Genomic DNA, 23,943 nt, shown 5'->3' with positions numbered 1-23,943 from the left:
AAACCCAAATTGAATATATACACTGCTCGTTTCTTAATTTACCCATTTTGGCAACTCTAAACCCTAATCACACTCTCTGCTTCTTAAATCCTAAAATCAAATAGTGTAAATCAAACCTTGTGATTTCGTGCATCGGATTATAGTAATTTCAAGGATCAAAACGAGGTAAACAACTCTGAATTTGATGAATTAAATTGGGTTTTAAGTGGGTTTTGTAAAAATGAGTTTTTGATGCTTGATTCATGATGATATGTGTTTGTTATGTTTGATTTATGTTAGAAATAGTTTATATATGTGTTATGTGATATTATTGAGCCTTTGGATCGACCAAATCAAGCAAAAATCGAGTTTTGGGTACTAAAAACGCGAAAACAGCGTGTTGGACATGATTTTCAGCACCCACACTTTTGACATCTCAACCACGTAGTTGAGCACACTTTTGAGGGCTCAACCACGCGGTTGAGGGCTCAACCGTACGGTTGAGGTCTTAACCACGTGGTTGAGCAGTGGTCAGCTTTTGGTAAAATTGAAAAGGGCGTAACTTTCAAATCGTAACTCCGTTTTCGATAAATAAACTATCGTTGGAATTGTATTAAGGTGTAATTTCCAATGATAAGGTTTTAAGAAGCTGGATCAAACTTTATTTTGGTCATAAAAAGGGATTTTAGAGTGTATGTCTTGTTTTGCACACATTGAGTGTCATTATTGATTGAATTTATGATGTAGACTTATCATATAGTGAATGCATGATTGCATGTATTGGTTTAGAGTATGTATTAATGTTTGAATGTGTATTTTGGGTTGAAACTTGTCTAAATGGTTGTTACCACTGTTCTTCATCACTCGCACGAGTGAGCATTCACTCGAACGGTTGAGATAGTCAACCGTGTGCTTGTGACAACCCGGAAATTTCCGATCAAATTTAAACTTGATCTTTATATGTTTCCGACACGATAAGAAAAGTCTGTAATATTGAATCTCAAAATTTTTGAACTACATTCATGTAATCAATTACCCTTTGACTGTGCTCGACGATTCACGAACATTTATGTGTATATAGATATAGATATATATATATATATATATATATATATATATATATATATATATATATATATATATATATATATATATATATATATATATATATATATATATATAATATAGTAATATTATTTGAAAACGTTAACAAAGTATTAGATGTATAACACTTTACATGAACGTATATGTTTAATTTATTTATTGACAGAATTAAAAGATAATATCATATGATTGAACTATCAGATATATTGTGATATGATTACGAGTCTCTATTGTGAGGTCCACATTGATTGAGAAATCGTTTCTTTTTAATGGTATTCGGAATAATTGATAAAGTAATCTACAAGTGAGAACAAAGTGTCAAATAACGAGAGTTAGACAAAAGTTAGTGGAGATTCCTGCTTAAATTTTCAAAGCATGCTTTACAATAATTTTCTCGTGACTCTTGATAAGTTAATCATTTAGTTGTTATAATATCTAATGTAAAAGGTGAAATCATGTAGAGTAAATAATTAAGTTAATGGTTGTCGACAAGATAAACCCATTTGACGTATACATTAAGATGATTTCATACGTCTAATTATCTATTGGACTTAACCCTACGATTCACGAATAAACTGTAAGTTAAAAACTAGAAACCATTAGGACTTACATATTATGTAATTTTTACTTTACTAAATGAAAACGTTTCGTGATATAACAATTTCTATTATGAAAACCTTTTAATAAAATGACTTTGAATATAAGTAGTTTTGAAAAACAAAACTTTATAATATTATTTGATTTAGTTTCAAACGTATGGAAACAATTTCAAGAACTAAGTTATTAAAACCTGTTGTTTATAAAAGTAAATTATTTATATAGAATTAGAAGAATTTAATTAAAGCGTTATATTATAAATTACAAATATATATATTGTTTCAAAAATGTAAACGTGATACGACATAATATTTTCTATTATTTAAACAATTATAAGACCTTGAAATATAATTATTTTTGAAAAACTAAAATATTATATTATTAAATTAATATTTCAATTATATATACTATGTACAAATTTATATTTTTAAATAAAGATATAAATATATAATTTAAAAAGTGATAAAATATAATATTAACTTAGTCATAAAACGTTTTGATAATATTAAATATACTTTGATAAATAACAAGACATTGATTTAAAGAAGCAAATGACCAATACCCTCAAATGTATAAAGTACATTTCGTGTAATATAATTTATTAGCGAATAAGTCTAATTATTGAAAAAGGTACGCGTCGCGTAACGTAAAGTACAAGTTTCTTAAGCGTACGAAAGGACGTTCGAAAAACTGGAACCGGGACATAAGTCGAGCGTCAACGTACAAGTCATCGGAATAAAAATTACAAGTCAACTATGCATATAAATATAATATAATATATAAATAATTATATAGATTAAATAATATATATATTATATAACAAAATGAAAGTGTCGGCAGCTTGTTAATCAAATTGTGAGCTGGAATTGGACATCATGCGATCGCATGAGAGTCCCCTCATAAACTCATGTGATCGCATGAAGGGGTAGGTGTGCCAAGTTCTATAAATCGAACGTTTGCTGTTAGGAAATTCACTCCATCCCTCAATCTATCTCTCGCACACTCTATATTCATATTTATTATTATTATTATTATTATTATTATTATTATTATTATTATTATTATTATTATTATTATTATTATTAAGATTAATATTATTATTATTAATCGTAATATTGTTATTAGTAGTATTAGTATTAGTATTAGTATTATACATAAAATACTACGACGAGGTCATGAACGAGTTATTTCAAACGGGTTTTTCGAGCGGGATAGAGCTAAGGAAATTATGGGTTATAGCTATGGAGGTTATGGGTATAGTTCGAGGGTATTGCTCGTGAGGTCAAACTAGTGTTTATCATCTCCATCATGTATGTGTACTTTCCTGCAATATTGAATCTCAATATTGATACGTGTGCATTCATATCTTATCTTTTATATATTAATAGTGTATCCCTGACTAGTGCTCGAGTATATAGGTTTATGCATGCTTGTATGTTAATTTTCGTCGTTAGATAGTTTTATGATGAATCACGAATTTGATACATATGCTACTGATATAAAGTATATGATATGCATGTCGTTGGAAAGCTGGCGAAAAATTAATAACTTTTCATTTAGAAATCATGTGGTTTCGATGAACGGATTAAAAGATATGGTCAATTGAATTATCATTAATTCTATTATTATTATTACTATCGTCGTTATTATTATCTAATTATTATTATTATTATTATTATTATTATTATCATTAACATTATGAATATAAGTATTATCATTAAAAATTGTTATTGTTATTATTATTACTATCGTTATTATCATTAAGGTTATTATTAATATTATCATTATTATTATCATTATTATTATTATTATTATTATTATTATTATTATTATTATTATTATCATTAATATTATTATAAAATTTATTATTATCATTATCATTAGAACTAATATTAGTATCATCTAACTATTATGATTATTATTATTATCACTTTTATGAATGCGATATAAAAGAGGACTAAAAGCTATTAAACAAATCGATTAAAAATAATGAGTATAAGTATCATGATGAAATTAAAATATTGTAAGATATTGATTTAGATAAAAATATCGTTTTTATTATTTTTATCATTATTATTATTAAAAGTATCATTAATATAAAAACTATCATTTTTATTAAAATTATCATTTTTAATAGAAATATCATTGATATTATAAAATATCATTATTATTATCATTTTAGTATTATTATTTTGAATAGAAGTATTATCTTTATATAAAATATTATTATTATTACAGTTAATATTAAAAAGTATTGTTATTATTAAAATTATCATGATTAGAATTATCATTTTATTATAATTAATATCATCATTAGTAAATAAATATTGTTATTATTAGTATTAGTAGAATAATAATAATTATTATTATTATTATAAAATAATACAACTTTTACTCATTATTATTATTATCAATATTATTCTATCAAATAAATACGTGCTACAAAGATATTTTTACCACACGTAATATAATTACATTAATAATACATGCCACTATATTTTTATAATATTAAGTGAACATTATAAATTTTATGACTCAAGATATATAAAAGTATATTTTTATCATATATAAATTTTAATATAAATTTTTATTTATTAATAAATGATTTGTATTATTTACTCTAATAAAATCTGATAAATATATTTAAATATATAAAATGACTATATTTAAGTTATATTATAAACATGTATAGATTTTGAAAGTCATTTTGAGTCATGTTGACTTTTGTTGACTTTTGCATATCGGTCTCGAGCATTAGGATTGTGATACACTACGACTTGACCTAAGTTGTTAGACAGATATTGACCAACATATAAATATATATACTTAATATAGGTTTGTGAATCCGAAGCCAACCCTGCACTTGTTCAATGCCGTCATTTGCATTAATGCTACGAAATACAATATCGTGAGTTTTATTACTCCTTTTTATTATATTTTTGCGACTGAGAATACATGCGCTTTTATAAATATTTAACAAAATAGACACAAGTACTTAAACTACATTCTATGATGAATTATTATACCGCGTATCCCTTTTTGTTTAGCTTGGTAACCTAAGAATTAGTGAACCAGTCCACTAATTGACGCGAATTCTAAAGATAGATCTATGGGCCTTGACAAGCCCCGGCCAGAGAATTTGAACTGCTTTAGTACTTCGAGGTTTATATGTTTGGGGATATGCTAGATACATTTTTGTTAATGTCGGTTACCAGGTGATCACCATATGAATGGATTTTTACAGCAGTGAGCAGACCTGCACTTTATTATGAAAATGAAATCTTGTGGTATATTAAAATTATGAAAATGATTGATTATGATAAACTAATGAACTCACCAACCTTTTGGTTGACACTTGTAAGCATGTTTATTCTTAGTTATTAAAGAAATATCCCGTTGTGCATTTCAAAAGACGTTGCATTCAAGTCGTTGAGTTCAATAAAGAATATTATTAAGTAAATGACAGATTAAGTCATTTATATTTTGATATATTATGAAATGGTATGCATACATGTCAAATTTCGATGTAATGAAAGTTGTCTTTTAAAAACGAATGCAATGTTTGTAAAATGTATCATTTAGAGGTTAAATACCTCGCAATGGAACCATATGCTATTGTATTCGTTCTTATGGATTAGGACGGGTCATCTCAGTACAGAACCGTGCGAGTGAGTTTAACACCCTGTCAAAAACCATTAACGGTGATGTTAACTCTGGTCCCAGTGCTTGGCTTGACTTCTATGTAACAGCAAAGCTTTACAGCGGAAGCAAAAAGTACCTGAGAATAAACATGCTTAAAAAGTCAACACGAGGTTGAGTGAGTTCATAGGTTTGTCATAATTAATGATTTTGATGATAGTAATAGATTACAAGATTTCAGTTTCCATAAAGATCCTTACACCGCAGTGTAATAAAAATATTCTACAACCATGGATACCTGGTAACAAGCCTTAACGATAATAATATAATAATGAATACCCCTGATGTCTATAGAGCACCGAATCAAGTGCGATAAATACCCTCGAAGTACTAAACATCCGTTGACTGCTAGCGCGACTAGCCCGGATGGGGTTGTCAAACCCGATAGATCTATCAATAGGATTCACGCCTATGGTACAGAGACCAATAGATTACGTTACCAAGCTAGGGAATATTTGTGATTCTAACCCACGTAGAATTAAGTTTAATACTTGTATCTATTTTGTAAAACAATTATAAAACATTGCATGTATTCTCAGCCCAAAAATATATATAAAAAGGGAGCTATGAAAAAAACTCACGATACTGTATTTCATATTTCGTAGTAATTATGCATATGAGCGGTACTGAACAAGTACAGAGTTGACCTCGAATTCACGAACATATATATATATATATATATATATATATATATATATATATATATATATATATATATATATATATATATATATATATATATATATATATATATATATATATATATATATATATATATATTCTATGTATAAGTATTTGTTTGATAAAATGATTTTAATAATGATAATGAATAAATAGTTGTATTATTTTGTAATAACAATAATAATACTAGTAGTAAAAATGATAATAATCATAATAAGGTTTTAAAAATAATAATAATAATAATATTAATATAATTTTGTTGATAGCAAAAATGTTAAAAAAATGATATTAACGATAATAATTTTAATAATAACAATACTAATAATAATAATTATACTTATGTTAAAAATGATAATAATAGTATTATTAATTATAAAATGATACTAATACTAATATTAATAAATTGTGTTATTTTCATAATAATAATAATAATCATAATCTTAATAATGATAATAATATTTAAAATGATAATAATAATATAATAATAATACTACTAAAAATACTAGTAATAATAATTTTTGTACTAACAATAATAATAGTAATTATAATTTTAATTTAATTATGTTAATAATAATACATGGTAACTTTTATTAGTAATAATAATAATTATAATAGTTATAATAATAATAATAATAATAATAATAATAATAATAATAATAATAATAATAATAATAATAATAATAATAATAATAATAATAATAATAATAATAATAATAATAATAATAATAATAGAAACTACCTTTAAAAACATGATTTAAAAACAAAACGCCTCCACCCAGGATCGAACCTGAGACCTCTCGCTCCCCGAAACACACCCAAACCATTGCACTGCTGTTACTTTTCTGTTCTAATTCCTAATCTATTTTTATTTAACCCGTATTGATTAACTGTTCTTCTTCTTCTTCTATTAAAATTAATCGACCATGAAGTTACATTCCATAGCAGCAACAAGGATTTGGTTTAGGAATTTTAACGAAACAAATCAACATGTGATTGCGGATTTCAATTAACAGACACAAATCAAATAGAAAAAAAATAAAAGAAGTAAATAGCAACGGCTAACTCGATGACAAACTCAAACATCACTTTCGAATTTCAGAATGTTTTAGACAAAAATTATAACACGAAAAACATTGCAAATCAATCCTATAAACTCTTTGAATCATCAATTTCAACTGAAACATAAAAACAAACTCAAATTTTGCGATGAACACTTAGTTGACTTTTTGAAATTTAAAGTTTGACTCAACAATTCGAACTCGTTTTGAAGAATTGAAATTTGATATTTTGCAGAAGTTTCACTAGGGGATTCCTAACACGACTGCAATATTACATTTTGAAAAACGATTCGAATTTGAGGTTTTTGAAAAATGAACCAATAACAGAGTCGACTTCACTTTCTGTTTAATTCTTATACAGCAATAATTGAAAATTGATAATTTGGTAATGGTAATGATGAATTTAATGATTCGTTAACAAATAGCTGATTGATTTATAGTGGATGTGGGTCGACAGAATTTAAATCAAGGAGGCTAGAAAAAAATAAAAATATCAAAAGCATATTAATAAAAAATGGAAAGCAGGTGTGAATGTTTAACAGATTTTGTTAGGTTTTGATAATGTAATCGACAGAATATTTGCCAGGGAGAAACAAACAGAAAAAAATTGTTGGGAATTAGATCACGTAATTATTTGTGTTTTTAAATTTATATATATTTAATATTAATAATAATAATAACTCTATTAATAATAAATATTAATAATAATGAAATATTATTAATAATAATAACATAATAATTCTGTTAATTATCATAATAATAATAATAATATTTTGCATAATGATACTAATTGTTATATTAATGTTTATAATGATATTATAAATGATAATGTTAATAAATTGTATTATTTTTATAATAATAATAGCAATGATAACTTTAATAAAAATGATAAGTTTAATTATAATTAATAATAATGATAATAATAACTATAAAATGTTAATTTTATTATTATTAATGAAAATAATAATAAATTGTATTATTTTTATACAAGATAACTATAATAATAATAATAATGATAATAATTTCTGTTGTTGTATAATAATAATAATAATAATTTTTATGACAATGGTCATAATAATAATAATAATAATAATAATAATAATAAAAATAATATAACAATTTACATGTATATATACAAATATAGGGTAGTTGATATATATATATATATATATATATATATATATATATATATATATATATATATATATATATATATATATATATATATATATATATATATATATATATATATATATATATATATATATATATATATATATATTAAGATTGATAATGTATCTATTTACAATTTGTTGTTCGTGAATAGTCGAAAACAGTCGAAGGATAATTGAATTCGTATAAATAGTTCAAAAATTTTTGAGATCCAGGATAACAAACTTTGCTTATCGTCTAAATTATGAAATCATTTATAGATTTAAGTTAAAAATAAGTCGAAATTTTCCGGGTCATTACAGTACCTACCCGTTAAAAGAAATTTCGTCCCGAAATTTGATTGTGGTCATCATGGGTAACAATAAAAATATTTTCATGATGAATATGTGTTGATAAATAGAGTTTTATCACTATTGAGTAATATAGATAAAACGATTTGATTACATGAAGAGTATAAACGAAGCTATCGTAAAAGATTGAAATGAAGAAATATTTGTTTGCTTTAACTTTTGATGTAGTCACGGTTGATTTCCAGAATTCAAGGGATTGAAGAAAATCTTCGTAATCTGTAAGATTTTATTTCTCCGGTAATTAAGGAATTTTGGGATTTTCTTTGATTAAATGCGGTAAATTGCCTTGATTGCTGTGTCTGGAATTTTACTATAAATTAGCTTCTTCAGTTTCATTATCTTCACCACTTCTATAATTTCTTTCTCGATTCATAATTCAAAAAGATTCTTCAATATGCTTCATCCAGTTCTAATTCTGGATATAGTCCTGACTTTTAGATCAATCGTTCTTCTTTTTCATTTGTCGCCGGAAGAGTCTGTTTACTTCTACTATACTCTTGGATTTATTGTGTTTTTAGTTATCCCGTGTCTTTATATTGCTATACGCATTGATATACACGGTTTGTAATTTCGGTGTCGTTATCGGGCTTTATATTTTCCCTTATATGTCGAAGCTTCATGCTTTTGTAAAGTAAGTAATGGTCCAGAATTCGTAGGTGTGAAGTTTCAAATGAACCTAATGTTCTAAGCGGAAAGGAACGTAATATCACAATTTGATTTATTAAATTACCAGAATCACTGAGGATAGAGCTATCAAGAATATATTTTCTTGATATGTTCAGAGATTAAGTAGAATGTAAGAGTCGTGTAACATGGAAAATGATGACGGTATTGTTATATGAATCATCATCTTCTATTAGAAATTTAGCATGACTTACTGTAATATAATCGCCTTGGCCTGACGTCATTATATTATACTAACTCATGCTTCAATACCCAACACTTCTTCAGAAATCATTCATAATTTGGACTCGAATTTTTACAGAATATAGAAACTTAAACAGTTTCCTTTATGATGTAATAAAGATATCGCAAAGAGATAATTAATTGCGGACAAGAATTGTTATGAAGATATCTTCATAATTATCGAAGATATTTATATCGAAAGATATGATGATATCTTAGAATATTTAAGTCGAAAGATAATGAGGGAAATTCTTCTGTAAGGATTTAGAATGCGTAAAAAGATCTTCTGTGATTTCTATCAGAAATCGAATCACCTAGATTCTTTGGGTATAGGTTTAGTCCTTGTGGTTTGTCCACAGTCTCCTTCATGGTTTGCTCAATCCGTTTTTCAGTTCCAAATTTTTTTTTGAGCTTATACCATTCTTTATTATCAAACTTTTGGCCATTAAGACCATCTACAGCTTTCGCTGCTTCATCAGCATTATTAGGGTTAACGAATCTGAATCGTTGGTTATAGTTCTGAGGTGTTTTCAAAAATTTGGAGTTGAAGTGTGTAAGATGTATCCATCAATGGATCTAACGGTTGAAGAAATATTGTAAATTTCAAAAGTAATGAATGATAATTTCGGTGTTTTGATAATTCATCACCGAATACGAATGAATATAATTCATAAATGTAGTGATCTTTAGGAAGATAACACCTGCTAAAGCTTTACTTGGATTATGATATGTCAAATTCAGAATATGTAATTGAATTTTTATGAAAATGGTTGTTCTTTAGTGAACGAATACATATATCTTGTGAATGTAAGTAGGATAGCTACAGATCATTATTGAATCAGAATTTGAAGAATGTACAATGTAACATATTAATGTGAGATATAAATATTTCTCGGGTATTACCTACCCGTTAAAATATTTTCACAATTAATAGTTTGTACAAAAGAATTTTAATTACAATCTTTATGAAAATATAAGTACATATATATTTTCCTTCAGATATAATCATGGATTTAATGAGTTAATTTAATATTAAACTCATTTGATTTACGGTTGAAACGAGAATAAATAATCTTCAAAACTTTAGAGATTACATAATCGTCGCGGAATATTTCTTTAATGAATTTATGAATCAATACTTCATCGTTCATTGTTATTGATATACCTTGGTATATGATGTTGATGCTCGTGGAATCCTTGTGAACTTCACAAGGCATGAATAATGTTTTCAAAAAGGTTTCGAGTACATCGAAAATGAAAGTATACAATCAAATATGTATTTGAATAATACACTTGGTTTATTATGAAATGGAGTTTATTGAGTTGAAACAGAGATTGTAGTTAACGGTTGTTAAGTCATTAACAAAGAATGTACATCATAGCATATTAGGGATATGAATTAACCAAGTAGTACATATTAGTTAAGATTCACACGTAATAGCTTAGTACGAAAAGATTTATTATTGTTCCAATATATAAATAATTCTCACTACAAGAAAAATGCTCCTATAGGACCCCCAATTTGGTCATATAAAGCCACTTTATAGGACCTTTGGGCTTGATAGGACCTACCAATTGAGGTTGTATCTAACGCGATCGTATAAAGTATTGAAATTAAAAAGTGTCCTAAAAGGTCATAAGATTATGAAACCAATGATCAGGTCCTATAATATAATTAACAACCACAAAGAAAGGTCCTTAAAATACATATTAGGGGACATTTTTTAAAATTGAGACATACACAAGGCGTCCCAAAAAGTAAAAATAGATGACATAAGTACCAACCAAAGTGTCCTAATAAAAATTTATAATTCGTAAGGACCAAAAAATGGTCTTATTGTAAAAAAAAGTGCATTAGTACCAATAAACAGAGTCCTAATCTAACGATATACTACGCAGAAAGTCCTTAAAAGTACATATCAACTGAATTTTATTTAAGTTGAGACGTACAAAAGTGTCCAAAAAGTAAAAATAAATTATGTTAGTACCAACAAAAGCGTCCTATTTAATTTTTTTTTTCAAGGACTACAAAAATGGTCCAATTATTTTGTTAGTACAAAAATAAAGGTCCTGTTATAAAAAACTAGTACATTAGACCAATAAAAAAGGTCCTAATGTATCAATATTCGTGTATAGTACCAAGCAAAAAGGTCCTAATATACACAAATGTTACTTTAGTAACACATGAAAGAGTCTTAAAATAATGATTTCCAAGGTTAGTACCACTAAAAAATGTCCTAATAAAAATATCTTAAACCTTAAAACCACAAAATGGGTTCTAATATATAATGATATGTTACCTTAGTATCACAGAAAAGATCCTAACATAGTTATTTTCAAGGTTAGTACCATTAAAAAAAAGTCCTAATATAAAAATATCATTAAACCTTAAAACCACAAAATGCGTCCTATCAGGTCATAGTAGTTTCGGATCAGTTTCGAATCGATATTTGGATCCGGTTCGCATATTCGGTTCCGGTTCAGATTCAGTTCCGGTTCAAATTTAGTTTCGGTTCGGATTCGTATCCGGTTTAGATATTTGGGCCCGGATCAGATAGCATGATCCAAATCAGATAATCTAGTTTGATTCAGTTATTCGGGTCGGGTTCGAATATTCGAATTCAGTTATTATTTATTTAATATGATTATAGGACACCCAATTTATAATTTATACTAAAAAACAAATATGAAATAAAACATTATTAAATTTCAATAAATTATTCTCATAACATAAAAATCACTAAACATAAAAAATTCATATATAATCTAACATATAACGACTTCGAATGACAGTTGACAAAGAAAGTAAAGACAATGAAAAGCAACGCAAAACGTCTTGGATCAGCATGCATCTTTATAAATCCAAGGTTACCGCCTGCAAATAAACCATCCATATATTTATAAACATAAAACTGCATGTTATAAAATTTAATATTATCACAAGTTTATGATAGACATACCGATATGAACGCAAAAGGCCACGCGATAGACGCGCCTGTAGCATCTTCAACTTTAAAAAACGAATAATGTGGCCTAACCAAAATATTCACCCTTTTTAATGATCGCATGAATATGTACCTTACACCAATCATGTCCAATCTCTATGCCGCCAACTATCTTAGTTTGACTGAAGTTCCTCAACCATCCTTTTTCTACGCTCTCATTAGGGTTAACAATGATGTGTAGTGAAACTTCATCTCCGACCTAGAATTTCATTTTCAACAAGCAATTATGAATGTTAAAGGTAAATATTAAGTTGTTAAACAGTACTACCTGTAAAAAATCACCTTGGTTGACGTTTACATTGGTTAAATACCATCATCATCTTTAACAGTTCATATTTTAATTTATGTAAGTGTGAGCTACTAATCATTAGAAGGCTCTAAGCATTTCAATGAAAAGTAAAAAAGTTGACGTTTATTTAGTACTCTTGTTAGAATTAGTTTAGTGACATATTAAATGCAGCTATGATAAGTATGTAGTGCATTACCATCATATTGCCCAATATGCATTTGCTGTCAAAATTACTGGTTTCTCCATACATTTATAGGCAGCTACATCGAAGGCAGCGGCATGATCATTCCACAGCGTTAACTGTTTGTATTGCCACTGTACGTTTTGGGGATAGAAATTTCATCACTAATTATGTAGTAGTATTTATAATGTTATGGTTAACGTATGATTTAGTTACCTGAGATCTATGAGGTCGATGAGCCTCTTTGTTTTGTTCAAAGTGCATGCTGGTTTGATCGTGCTGACACTATCTATGCATGCTATATAGTCTACTAGGCTTTGAGCTCGCGCGTTGCACGACTTCTCAAAAACTATTTCTAAATTAGTTACATATAGATATAACTTTTATCTTCTATATGAATTTTGGTTTGACTTACAAATAAATGTGTATTGTAAGTCGTATAATAAAGTATCTCATAAAAAATTTATCTAAAAACAATTAATGTTACTAATTTGTAATACTAAACTCTTTGTGTGATCAACCATGCCAAACCACAAATACAACATACAAATATGTTTGCTTGCAAAGGCACCATATTTACTCAACATCAAAATAACACCTCTTTAAAAAACTATTTGATACAGATTGTATCTCTTTAAAATGGAAGTTATATGTGTTTGTTAAAAATGGTGGAGATAACGTTTGTTAAAAGGGATGGGGTACACCCATTTTGATTATATACGCCTTTTCCACTTGTAAATTCAAATTTTGTTAACTTATGAATAAAATTATTCAAGATCATAGAGGAATAGACACGTGGATTTTCCACATGGCACAATTTGCAATAATTAAGGTGCTAATCACATGTCAGCTTTTTTAAACTCTTTTTTATATAGATATATAGATATAGATTTGTGATGGTGTTAGTATTTATTAGAGAGACTGCAAACGCGGTCACAATCACCAAGATAATACTTAGTTACACCTACAATAACACCAAAAGAAGAAAAATTATAAATAAGCAAACAGTAAAAATAGAACTATAACAACAACAAAAACAACTCATGAGAGCATACAAAAACATAACACTATAAATAAATAAGCATAAAAAAAATTCACACAATCATTTAGCTAAAAACGAGCGAGATATGTTTGCGCGTTATAGACTTACAGCAGAAATGTTTCGACGTTTTCAAATAAGATTATTGTTGCTAATACATGCTTGTGTTGTATATGTGTGTCCTGACAGTTTACATTTACAAAACGCATTTTATAGCTTATACCATACTATGGTAAAGAAGTTGTTTACTACAAAAAAATTCGCAAAAAGTTGTGTTGATAAGCATTAACAAATGATTTTGTGTGATCTATTTTATAAAAAAGAACACACAGATGAACCTCTTAAGTCGTCAAACTCAACAAAAGAACCGGATGGTTGAGTATGCCAGTTACTATGTCCACAAATATTCTCTACCGATATTCAAACATATCTAGCAACTAGATGTAAGAATATTAAGATAACTATGCAACATGAAGACTTCTTCACAACAAATTATAATCTGCTAGTCTGATAATAATTCCAAATCAACCCACACATAAGTAAATGGGTTAAAATTGCCACATTTGATTTACCTAAAAGCATAAAATAAATTAAGAAATAAAAATAAAATCGGCAACCTAAATCGACACCTAGGATCAGTAGCATCCTACCAAGAAGTCGTACCTTTTTTAGCACCATTTAGCATAAGAAGGCCTCCATTTGAGAGGTATAAAAGGGCATCCATGACTCATTGATGGCATATTTTGTTCATTCTTCAATGTTTCACCATCTTGTGAACCTTCCAGCGCAAATTGCCACCACTACTGGTGTTTGTATTCTTTCAAACTTTACAACCTCAATCGTTAACTAGCTGAAAAGGATGAGATACTAATGTTAATTGTGAAAGTTTTTGTTATCTTAATGTTATCAATTGAAGTAGTGAAGAACGAACAATAACAATATAAAATGAATTCATACATGATATATTCACCTACAAAAATACTAATAAGATTTTCAACATCAGAAGGATCACAAGGAGTAGTAACACTACATCTACCTCGCTTTTGTTTCTTTCTATAAGACATAATAAATCAACACTATGTATAACAACATAATGTATTCAACAACGTAATAATTAAAATAGATAAGTCATAAATCATACACAAAAATAGGCCACATCAGTTACATAATCCATGAGCAGCAACAACAATTTCAAAACAATCAGAAAAGAACTACCAAAATCACAAGGAGAGGGAAAATAAACTAAATGGATATAAGTAAACCTGAAAATACATAGTAGCTAACACTGATTCTTAAACCACAGTCCACGCAACTTCAAACTGGTACACACGTTAAATAATAATACTGTCGGGAAAGATGAAAACAAAGCAAAAAAAAAAAAAAAAAAATTCCACACACCAATAAACAGCTACTACAAAGAATTTGGAAGGAAAAAAAAACATACTGAAGCAATTAAACAATTTATACAAAACATAAACACAAAAAAATTAACAACAATTTATACCAATTAAACATTAAACCCACGTCATTGCCTAAGAAACTAACACGTTAGAAGCAAAAAACGGTTGTGGATGAACAACAGTGGACACACTCCATCAATTTAATTAGGGTTTCATTTACCTGGTGATGGAGACCGAAATCAAGAGTTCCTTAAATATGACGGATTGCTTCATGGTTTATTTTAGGAATCATTTCGGGATGAAATTGAAAGTGAATTTAATAAGATTCGTGCTAGAGGGCTTCATGGTTTCCTCATACAGCAGAGAAAAATGAAATTGAGATATCGTGGTGGTTTTATATTAATCTAATGATTGATCACTGAAATTAGGGGTAGAAACATTAGGAATCGATGTTGTGTAAATTGATCTTCGTTTCCTCGCCTAATAGAGCGAAGCTCCATATGAACCATAGACAACAAAAAATATTCAAGAGTTAAAATAATATACAAACTTTTACACCAAAAATAATTAAAAGATAGGAAGTTCAAATTATTTGAAGCTTACGTTGGTGGGAAAAAATTTACATTTAAAATTTTTCGTGTAGCTGCCGATAAAAAATTAAATTGCAAAAAAATTAATGCTTGAAAATTTGAAACTTATCAAATTGCAGAAGATAATATTATATCCCATAAGTAAAGGGAAGATGGTAAAAACACTCGTATTCGATATAGCAAAATATAATTTTATACGGTGAAATGACCCGTAAAATTATGGGTTTATTTAAACGAAACAATTTAATTTAATGATATATTTTAGGTATTAATTGAGCGTAAATGCTAAAGTTATTTAGTTTAATGACCCGTGAAACCACATAGTCCGACTAAGAAACTCGTCAGCTGAACATTTCATCAAACACCTAAAATGCATATTAAACAATCAACATCCAATCATAAGAGAAATATAGGTTGTTATTTTATTTTAAAATAAATTAGAATATAAATGTAGAATTGGTTTTCTTCTGCCTAACTTTTATACCTTCTCGTACTCAATTCAAAATAATTAATTAAAATTATTTAAAATTATTTAATTTTAATATTTAAAATTATTTAGATTAATGACATTACCCACCATGTTTAGATTTTTTTTCTTTTTCTTAACAAATGAATTAACCTAATAATAACATCACCATTTTAGTATTTTAATAGAAACTATAGATACAGTTATACTTATAATTTTTTATATTATACTTAGACTTCTCATGTTTAAACGCGAATGTTTGCTAAACTTAAAGATATATAGATAAATATTCCATAGTTATAATACTATACTTATAACTATTAATTTTTATTATTAATAACTCATATCATCCTAAAATTTGACTATTAATAAATGACAATTAATACTACTATTATACATATTAAAAATAAATAAACTTGATATATGTTGATGATGGATGGTCAATAATCTTTTCTCGCTTCGTGTCTTTTCATGATGGTGATGATATTTTCAATGGGTTGGTGGTGAATATAAGAATAGTGTCTCAACGTCGCCTGGTATGATTTGGAGTTTAGGCTTTAAGGGTTTAGGATATAGGGTTTTATGGTTGAAGGTTCAAATTTGAGGATATAAGGTTTAGGGTGGAGAGATTATGGTTTAGGAATTACGTTTAAGGATTTAATGCTTGTGGATATGTTTTTGGATTATGGTTTAGGTTGACATATGGGGTTTAGGTTGACAAACCCTACATTCGTGGGATTGGGTATTGTTGTTGTTGTTGTTGTTGTTGGTGGTGGTTTAGGTTGACATATGGGGTTTAGCTTTTCAGGTTATGGTTTAATGTTTAGGTTTACGGAGAAATGCATTAAGTTTATGAATGGTTTATTAAATTTGTTGTTTTATGACTTTTATCTATCATGTTATACAATATATTCTCATCCAATCTAATAACCTAATCTTGAAAAGGACGACAAGTCGAAGAGATGGAGTGCAAAATGACAAAAAGTAAGAAAAAGAAACGAAAAATAAGAAGTTACGCTACTACTATTTCTTGGTAACATTGAGTTGTAGCTCAACTGGTAGTGGTCTGCTTCTCTTAGCGAGAGTTCAGGAGTTCGACTCCGTTGGGCTGCAACATTGCACTCAATGGAATCCCTGACCTAAAATATCCACCTATGTCACATTTCGCTTAGTGTGGGGCAGCAGGGAGGGGGTTTTACCGGCCATGCCTCGGATTGGTCCGAGTTTCTCCAGGATAGTAGTTGAGGACAAGTAATGCAACTACAGGAGATGAACGTGTGGGTGTTAAGTACCCTAGTTTACTTCAAACGGATTGTAAGAAAAACTACTATTTCTTGATATAAATTGGCTAAAAAGTACATCAATAATAATAATGTTAATTAATATAATGGAGGGTTTGTTTTAGTACTTTCACTTTTCATAAGCCTAAGCTATTCTTTTTATATAAATATAAATAAATAAATATAAATATAAATATAATATATTACCAAAAGTTATGGCGCCATTCTTCCCGGCTTCTTCTAGCCTTTTTCTCTCAAATATTCTAATAATCCCTTTTCCCACCTTAAACCTTTTAATGTTCCATTTAATTTAGCTGTTAGGGCATTACAAAATAATGTTTTTAATTCAGTCACCATCTATTTTGTTCTTTTAAAACCCTCACACTGATAAATTTCCTTAAAAATCTCAATTGATTGCCTCTAAATTGCTAGGCCAATATACACACGCCGTATAATCATGTTGTTTCACAACAACGAGAACAAGAAATCATTCTATTTTTGTACTTGAGGCCTACTTCCGGGTATGTATTTTTGTTTAGTTGTTCTTTTTAATTTTGATTGTTTATGTTTATATGTGTGCTCTTTTGGCGTCATCGATGGGCATCCCTTTTTAGGGGAAATTGAAAATTAGCAGATAATATATGCAATTGATGAATATATGTTACTTTGTTGTAATGTACCTGCTTGGTAAGTGATCAGATTTGTGTAAATTTTTATATTTATGTTGTTCTATATGTACAGATGTTTGATTTTCGATTGTTTTCTTTCTTACTTTTTTCGTTTCCTGCCAGTGTGTTGATGATTTGTTTTTTGGTTTTTCATGGGTTACTTACTTTTGAAGGTGTTAATTTTTTTAATTATTTTGCACATATATCGTCATCTTCGATCAAGCTTACAAAATTTGTATGATTATCATCGGTATTGCTAAATCAGCTATACTCTATACTCATATGACTGGTTTTTTATGAATCCTTATATTTAATATTTTGTACAACTGTTAAGATGAAATCAGCATACACTGTGAAACTGTCATGATCAATTAATTGTTATATATCAATATAATAGATGTGTAAGTGATCGTGTTTTGGTACGTAATCTGCTATTCCCAATTTTTCAAAACACCTTTCTAGATGGAAGGTTCATTGATCTAACCAATTTTAGCGTAGGAACTGCACCTGTCTTTTATTTTACCGCCTCTGAACTAACAAGCAGCATAAGCAGTCTTATGTATTAGTTTTTTATGTTGATCAAAGTCAATACAATGATAATATTGTAGAATATGGGTATGAGAAAGTGCTATGAGAAAATTTTGAGCTTATTACATTTTCTTTATTATTTTGACGATTTAGTTTTGTAATACAAAGTTTGTTCATTAATCACATGTGAAATAATACATCTAAATATGTTTCTTGGCATGTATATGTTCTTTTCATCTTTAGGTAATAAGGTCATATATCTATTTACAACAAGTGTGTTATATGAAGTCAGCTGTTATTGATAAAATGATTCAAGTAGCTGAAAATGCAAATTATATAGCTATAGTAAGCTTGAGCCACATAATTATACACGATTTTGTGGCGATATTAATGAGTTCAATTATGTGTTTTGCGGTATAATTTTTATCGGAAGAAAACTATAGGCATGTATAATTGTTGCTATAATGAAATTTTATAACAAAAATATAAAATTTAATTTCATTAATAAACTTTTATAATACGAAGTACATTTTTTTGGCACTTTGGCGGTATGTTTTTCTATTCCCTCCATTTCACTAATTTTTTAGTGATACTCTTAAATATTGGAGTACTCTCTGTAAGTACTACTTGTTGTTATACTGAGATTTGAGAGTCTAAAAAGTATGGAGTAGTACTTTTCCGTTCCTACTTCGATCATACAAAACCCTTCAAGCAAACCATAACTGTGTAGTTCTCATCTCGAATTCAAGGTTGGTTTTCAATTCTTTGTCATTTTGTAACATATAGCACTGTATAATTATTTTAACTGATGTTGATTGCGTAAAGTTTGATATTTATAAAATTGGGGTTTTGCAAATTGATCATGCTGTACTAGCTAACTACATCGCTAAAAGAAAAGAAAAAAAACCAAAACTGAATCGGTGAACCTTTGAGTACTAATAAGTGTGATTATGGGTATAGTTGTTTTAAGACTTCAGCTTTATCGTAGGAATTTTATGTTGTTCTGATCAGTTATATTGGTTGTGTATCATTCCAATATTAATGTTAGCTTTATCGTAGGAATTGTATAGTTGATTTAAGACTTTAGATTTGGTTGCGCTGGTGGCGATATGTGCATTACCTGGTATGGAGAGTTAAAATCCTTTTTATGTTAATTAATGTGATTAGATATGACTTTATGTTTTCGATTTCATGTCCATATTGTGAATAAAATGAAATCAAGTTTGTTGTTTTTCAAATTATGAGTAACTAATAAAGGTGGTTCACGAAGTGTTCAACAACTGTTTGATGAACTTCCGTATTCAGTAAGTTTTTAGTTTTGTCAATATAAAATACTAGTTGAATCATTGGTATGACTTCCACTAATTAGTTTTTTGCTTAATAATTGTGCTTATTTACTAACCGAGATTGAAGATGAAGGAAACGAAGGAGTCGTATCCGATTCTGAAGCTTCGGTTTCCGATGAAGTGTTTCCGGTCACAATCTGTTGATAAAGCTTCTAAACGGGTTCATTTTATTATCTTTTTATGATTTTTTTATTCGATGTCTGGTGGCCTCTTGTAACAAATACGCCCTTTTTAATAATTTGTTTTTTTATGTATCCTTTTAAAATATTAGAGGATTTCATTCATGTGAACATAACTGTTAAAAAATATTTATTCGCAAAACTTGAAGCCATTGATTGTGGAAAGCCACCTGATAAAATAGCTTGGGTCATAGAATGTATTATGGATTATCATATTGCTATTTTTTTACTGACTGTACAAACAGTCAATATAATTATTGTCTTTTAGGATGATGTTCTGGATGTTTTAAATATAGCGTTGATCTTGCTGAAGCGTTGGGTGCCAAGCAAAATGTATCTATTGATCTTCTAATGGATACATTCAAATGTCATGTCATTAGGGAACTTGCCCAATTATGCCATTGTAATCTCTCTCTCATAAATTAGTCAGAATTGTTGAATAATAGGATTATTTCCATGGTGTATTGTTTGTAATTTTAAGCCATTACATTGCTGATGGCCACATGGAAAGTTGCACCACCCCTATCTGCTGGTTGTGCTGAAATACTTAAGCCATCAAAAATGGCATCTCTGTAAGTCCTTATTGATCCATACCTGCTGCTTATATTCAAAAATGAGCCATAGTTCGGGTGAAATGAGTATTTCTTGTACAAGTGACAAGGCAAATGGGTCGGGTTGGTCCACCTACAGTTTTTTTCTTATTTAAATAATCAATGGGTTCGGATGTTGTAAGGCTATATCATTAGATAAGTACAGGCTTTAATAATTTAATTTGGGAGATTGATGACATGCTTTTAGTAAACTGTAGAGTTGACTAAATGGGTGGTTTGGGAGGTGTGTTAACGCAGGTTGGGTTCAGAATGAGCTGGCTTGGGTTATTAGTCATGTTCGCTTTATAAAAAAAACAGAAACACCAAAACTTTAGCATACCTACCTCGGTAAACTGAAGCATAAGAAGAACAATCAACGTCAGCAATTGGTTATATACACTTTTCATCAATTTGTAATATATTTTTTTAAGAAGAATTGTATATTGTTGAGGTCAAATGATAAGTGATACCCCGGTGTCCATGCTAGACAAGATATCTCACCATCCAGAAGAACAAGCCACGGTAGTAAAAACAACCACCACAAAAAACAGCATCCCTACAAATACAGGTACGTACCATCTAAAAATATAAATGTATCAACTGTGTTCAACACTCAATGTTGAAACCAACTTTGTTCATCAATTGTGTTGTGTTGTGTTATTTATTTATTTTCGATTAGAACTGTCTTGCATACTGTCGAATAAAAAAAAGAATGCGTGCAGGTTGTTGTAGTGGTAGTCTTCCTGTTGACAACATCTTACTGACAATCCAATTTTAAACAACTCAAAATCAAAATGTAAACGACGGTATCTAAAACGGCGCTTATAGCTTGTGTAACACTGTATGGGCAATTGAAATTGTGAACTGATTATATAATCTGGATACACATTTATGCCTCAGACTTAGAACATCATTAAAACACGTACCTGTTTCTAGGATTGGCGGTTTCGTTAATTTGACACCGCCATAGGTATGTATTATCCCAAGTGATATGAGGTTTGTCGATGAGTCTACTGTTATTGAACTATGTAGCATGTTAAAAATGGTTAATTCTCATTGGCATCATACAATACATCTGCAGGGGAGTTATTACATTATACATATAGCACATGTATACATTTTTAGAATGAAACTATTGAAGACATATCTGGAGATATATTTGTGTTTGTAGTATTAACTGTTTTATTGTTCATTAAAAATTAAAAAAGATTGAGAAAAGAAATCTAGAAGGGGATGTGTGTAAAGTGAAAATTATCTCACTTGTAAGCGTGTTCTTATTCCAATTACTTAAGGTTATCTTTTACTTTCTTTTGCCACAACACTAAATATAACACAGGTTTCTCATTGTTATTTCTTCTATAGTAGCTACTGATTAATGATATATAGTTACTGATACAGAGTACTTATCGGTTCAACAAGTACGTTGATAGTGTGACTTCGACAGCTATGCAGTTCTCACTACTTGGTAAAAAAAATATGAACTTTTGTTTTTTGAATTTGCGTTGGCTATGAACTTGTATTACATTGATGAAGTCAATAGTCAAAATTTTATTACTGGTTTGACTGGTTGGCCGTCGGGTGTTGAACCACGGGATTTTTGGACCACTTTTGGAGCAGGGGACTATCAAACATACTTGTCATCCACATCGATCACTCAACCATCTTATAAGATACTGCATCGAGCAATTTTCGAAACGATAAATCAGCGTGCTACCTGCACTTACAACGTTACACGATCTGACATGTTGTATATGTATTATATTGTTCATAATACACTGTGTAACTTGGCGAGGTGTTTAGCTCGGTATCTATATAAGAGTGTGAGGAAAAAACATAATGCTGCTATTTGTGGTGGGGCCTATATAACCCAGTTAGCTCTAGGTTTAGGGGATAATACTGAGAGTGATCTACTTGCTTTGACAGAGGTTGCAACTACAACCTATTTTGATGAAGCACATTTGGCAAACCTAGACCTAGTTGATAACAAAAACCATTCTGGTGGCAATGTCAGTGCCGCAAGGGAAGAAAGAACTGCTGTCAACAGTGAAGCTTTCCAAGATCCCAGATTCAGTGATTTGGAAAAAGATTTACACTATACGAATGAGGCGGTACGTTTTTTATTTAAAGAACTCGGATATTCGTTTGCGCCCTGTCCTTCCTCTAGTCGTCAATCTGGTAAAGCTGCTAGTTCATCTCACCCTAAATTCACAAAATCAACTGTTGCACGTTTTCGTGCTCGTCTTCCGTAAAATGATGAAACTTCAGGTACTTCCAGTGGGTAGTGTGTCGTAATCAACTGCTACTGCTTTAGGTTTGTGTTTTTTGATTCAGATCGAACTCTTGCTTATTTTTGGTTATGTACTTTGATTGTTATGTTAATTTCAGTACTGTTTGATAAGTATTTCAATAGTTTGGAACTAGTATCTTTTGGATATTTTGTTTACAATCCTAGTTTATGGATGTTATTTATCACTGGTTTTATTTGGCTGTTGGATCTTATTTATCAATGTTTTCAGTTATATTATTTGCCAGTCCACTTGTTCAATTTGTTATACTTTAGATTGAAAGTAGTAGCTATGACTCACTTGTTGACAATTGGTTGTGTTGACCCAACAAGCAACATTAGCTACTTGCCAAACGCAACATGACGTGTGCACCTGAGACATAATAGCAATGTCCGAATATTGTTCTATAGAAGCAACAAATGATATGATACTTAGGACCCCAACAACTCATCCGTCACATTAAAGACTCAAAGTGTCCAAAAAAATGACAGTTATACGACATAAATATCACATGTCCTATTAGTTAATGATATAATACAACTATGACAAA

General features: G+C 28.9%; 1 protein-coding gene and 1 long non-coding RNA gene across 2 annotated transcripts; one reads left to right on the top strand and one right to left on the bottom strand.

Moving 5' to 3' along the window:
- Positions 1-12,274: 12,274 nt before the first annotated feature.
- LOC139904378 (uncharacterized) lies at positions 12,275-15,987 on the bottom strand. Its single transcript, XR_011778764.1, has 6 exons — positions 15,682-15,987; positions 14,725-14,911; positions 13,239-13,986; positions 13,038-13,156; positions 12,508-12,751; positions 12,275-12,422 (listed from the first exon to the last, which is right to left on the bottom strand). It is a non-coding gene; the product is annotated as an uncharacterized lncRNA (long non-coding RNA).
- Positions 15,988-21,508: 5,521 nt separating this feature from the next.
- Positions 21,509-23,591, top strand: LOC139904460 (uncharacterized). The gene is made up of 2 exons (XM_071886383.1): positions 21,509-21,676; positions 22,507-23,591. Exon 2 carries the CDS (start codon positions 22,617-22,619, stop codon positions 23,355-23,357), a length of 741 nt encoding a protein of 246 aa, XP_071742484.1. The 5' UTR covers positions 21,509-21,676; positions 22,507-22,616; the 3' UTR covers positions 23,358-23,591.
- The last annotated feature ends 352 nt before the right edge of the window (positions 23,592-23,943 follow it).

The sequence above is a fragment of the Rutidosis leptorrhynchoides genome, chromosome 4 (genome assembly GCF_046630445.1).
Source record: "Rutidosis leptorrhynchoides isolate AG116_Rl617_1_P2 chromosome 4, CSIRO_AGI_Rlap_v1, whole genome shotgun sequence".
Classification (NCBI taxonomy): domain Eukaryota; kingdom Viridiplantae; phylum Streptophyta; class Magnoliopsida; order Asterales; family Asteraceae; genus Rutidosis; species Rutidosis leptorrhynchoides.
This window is presented reverse-complemented; position numbering and strand designations above follow the sequence as displayed.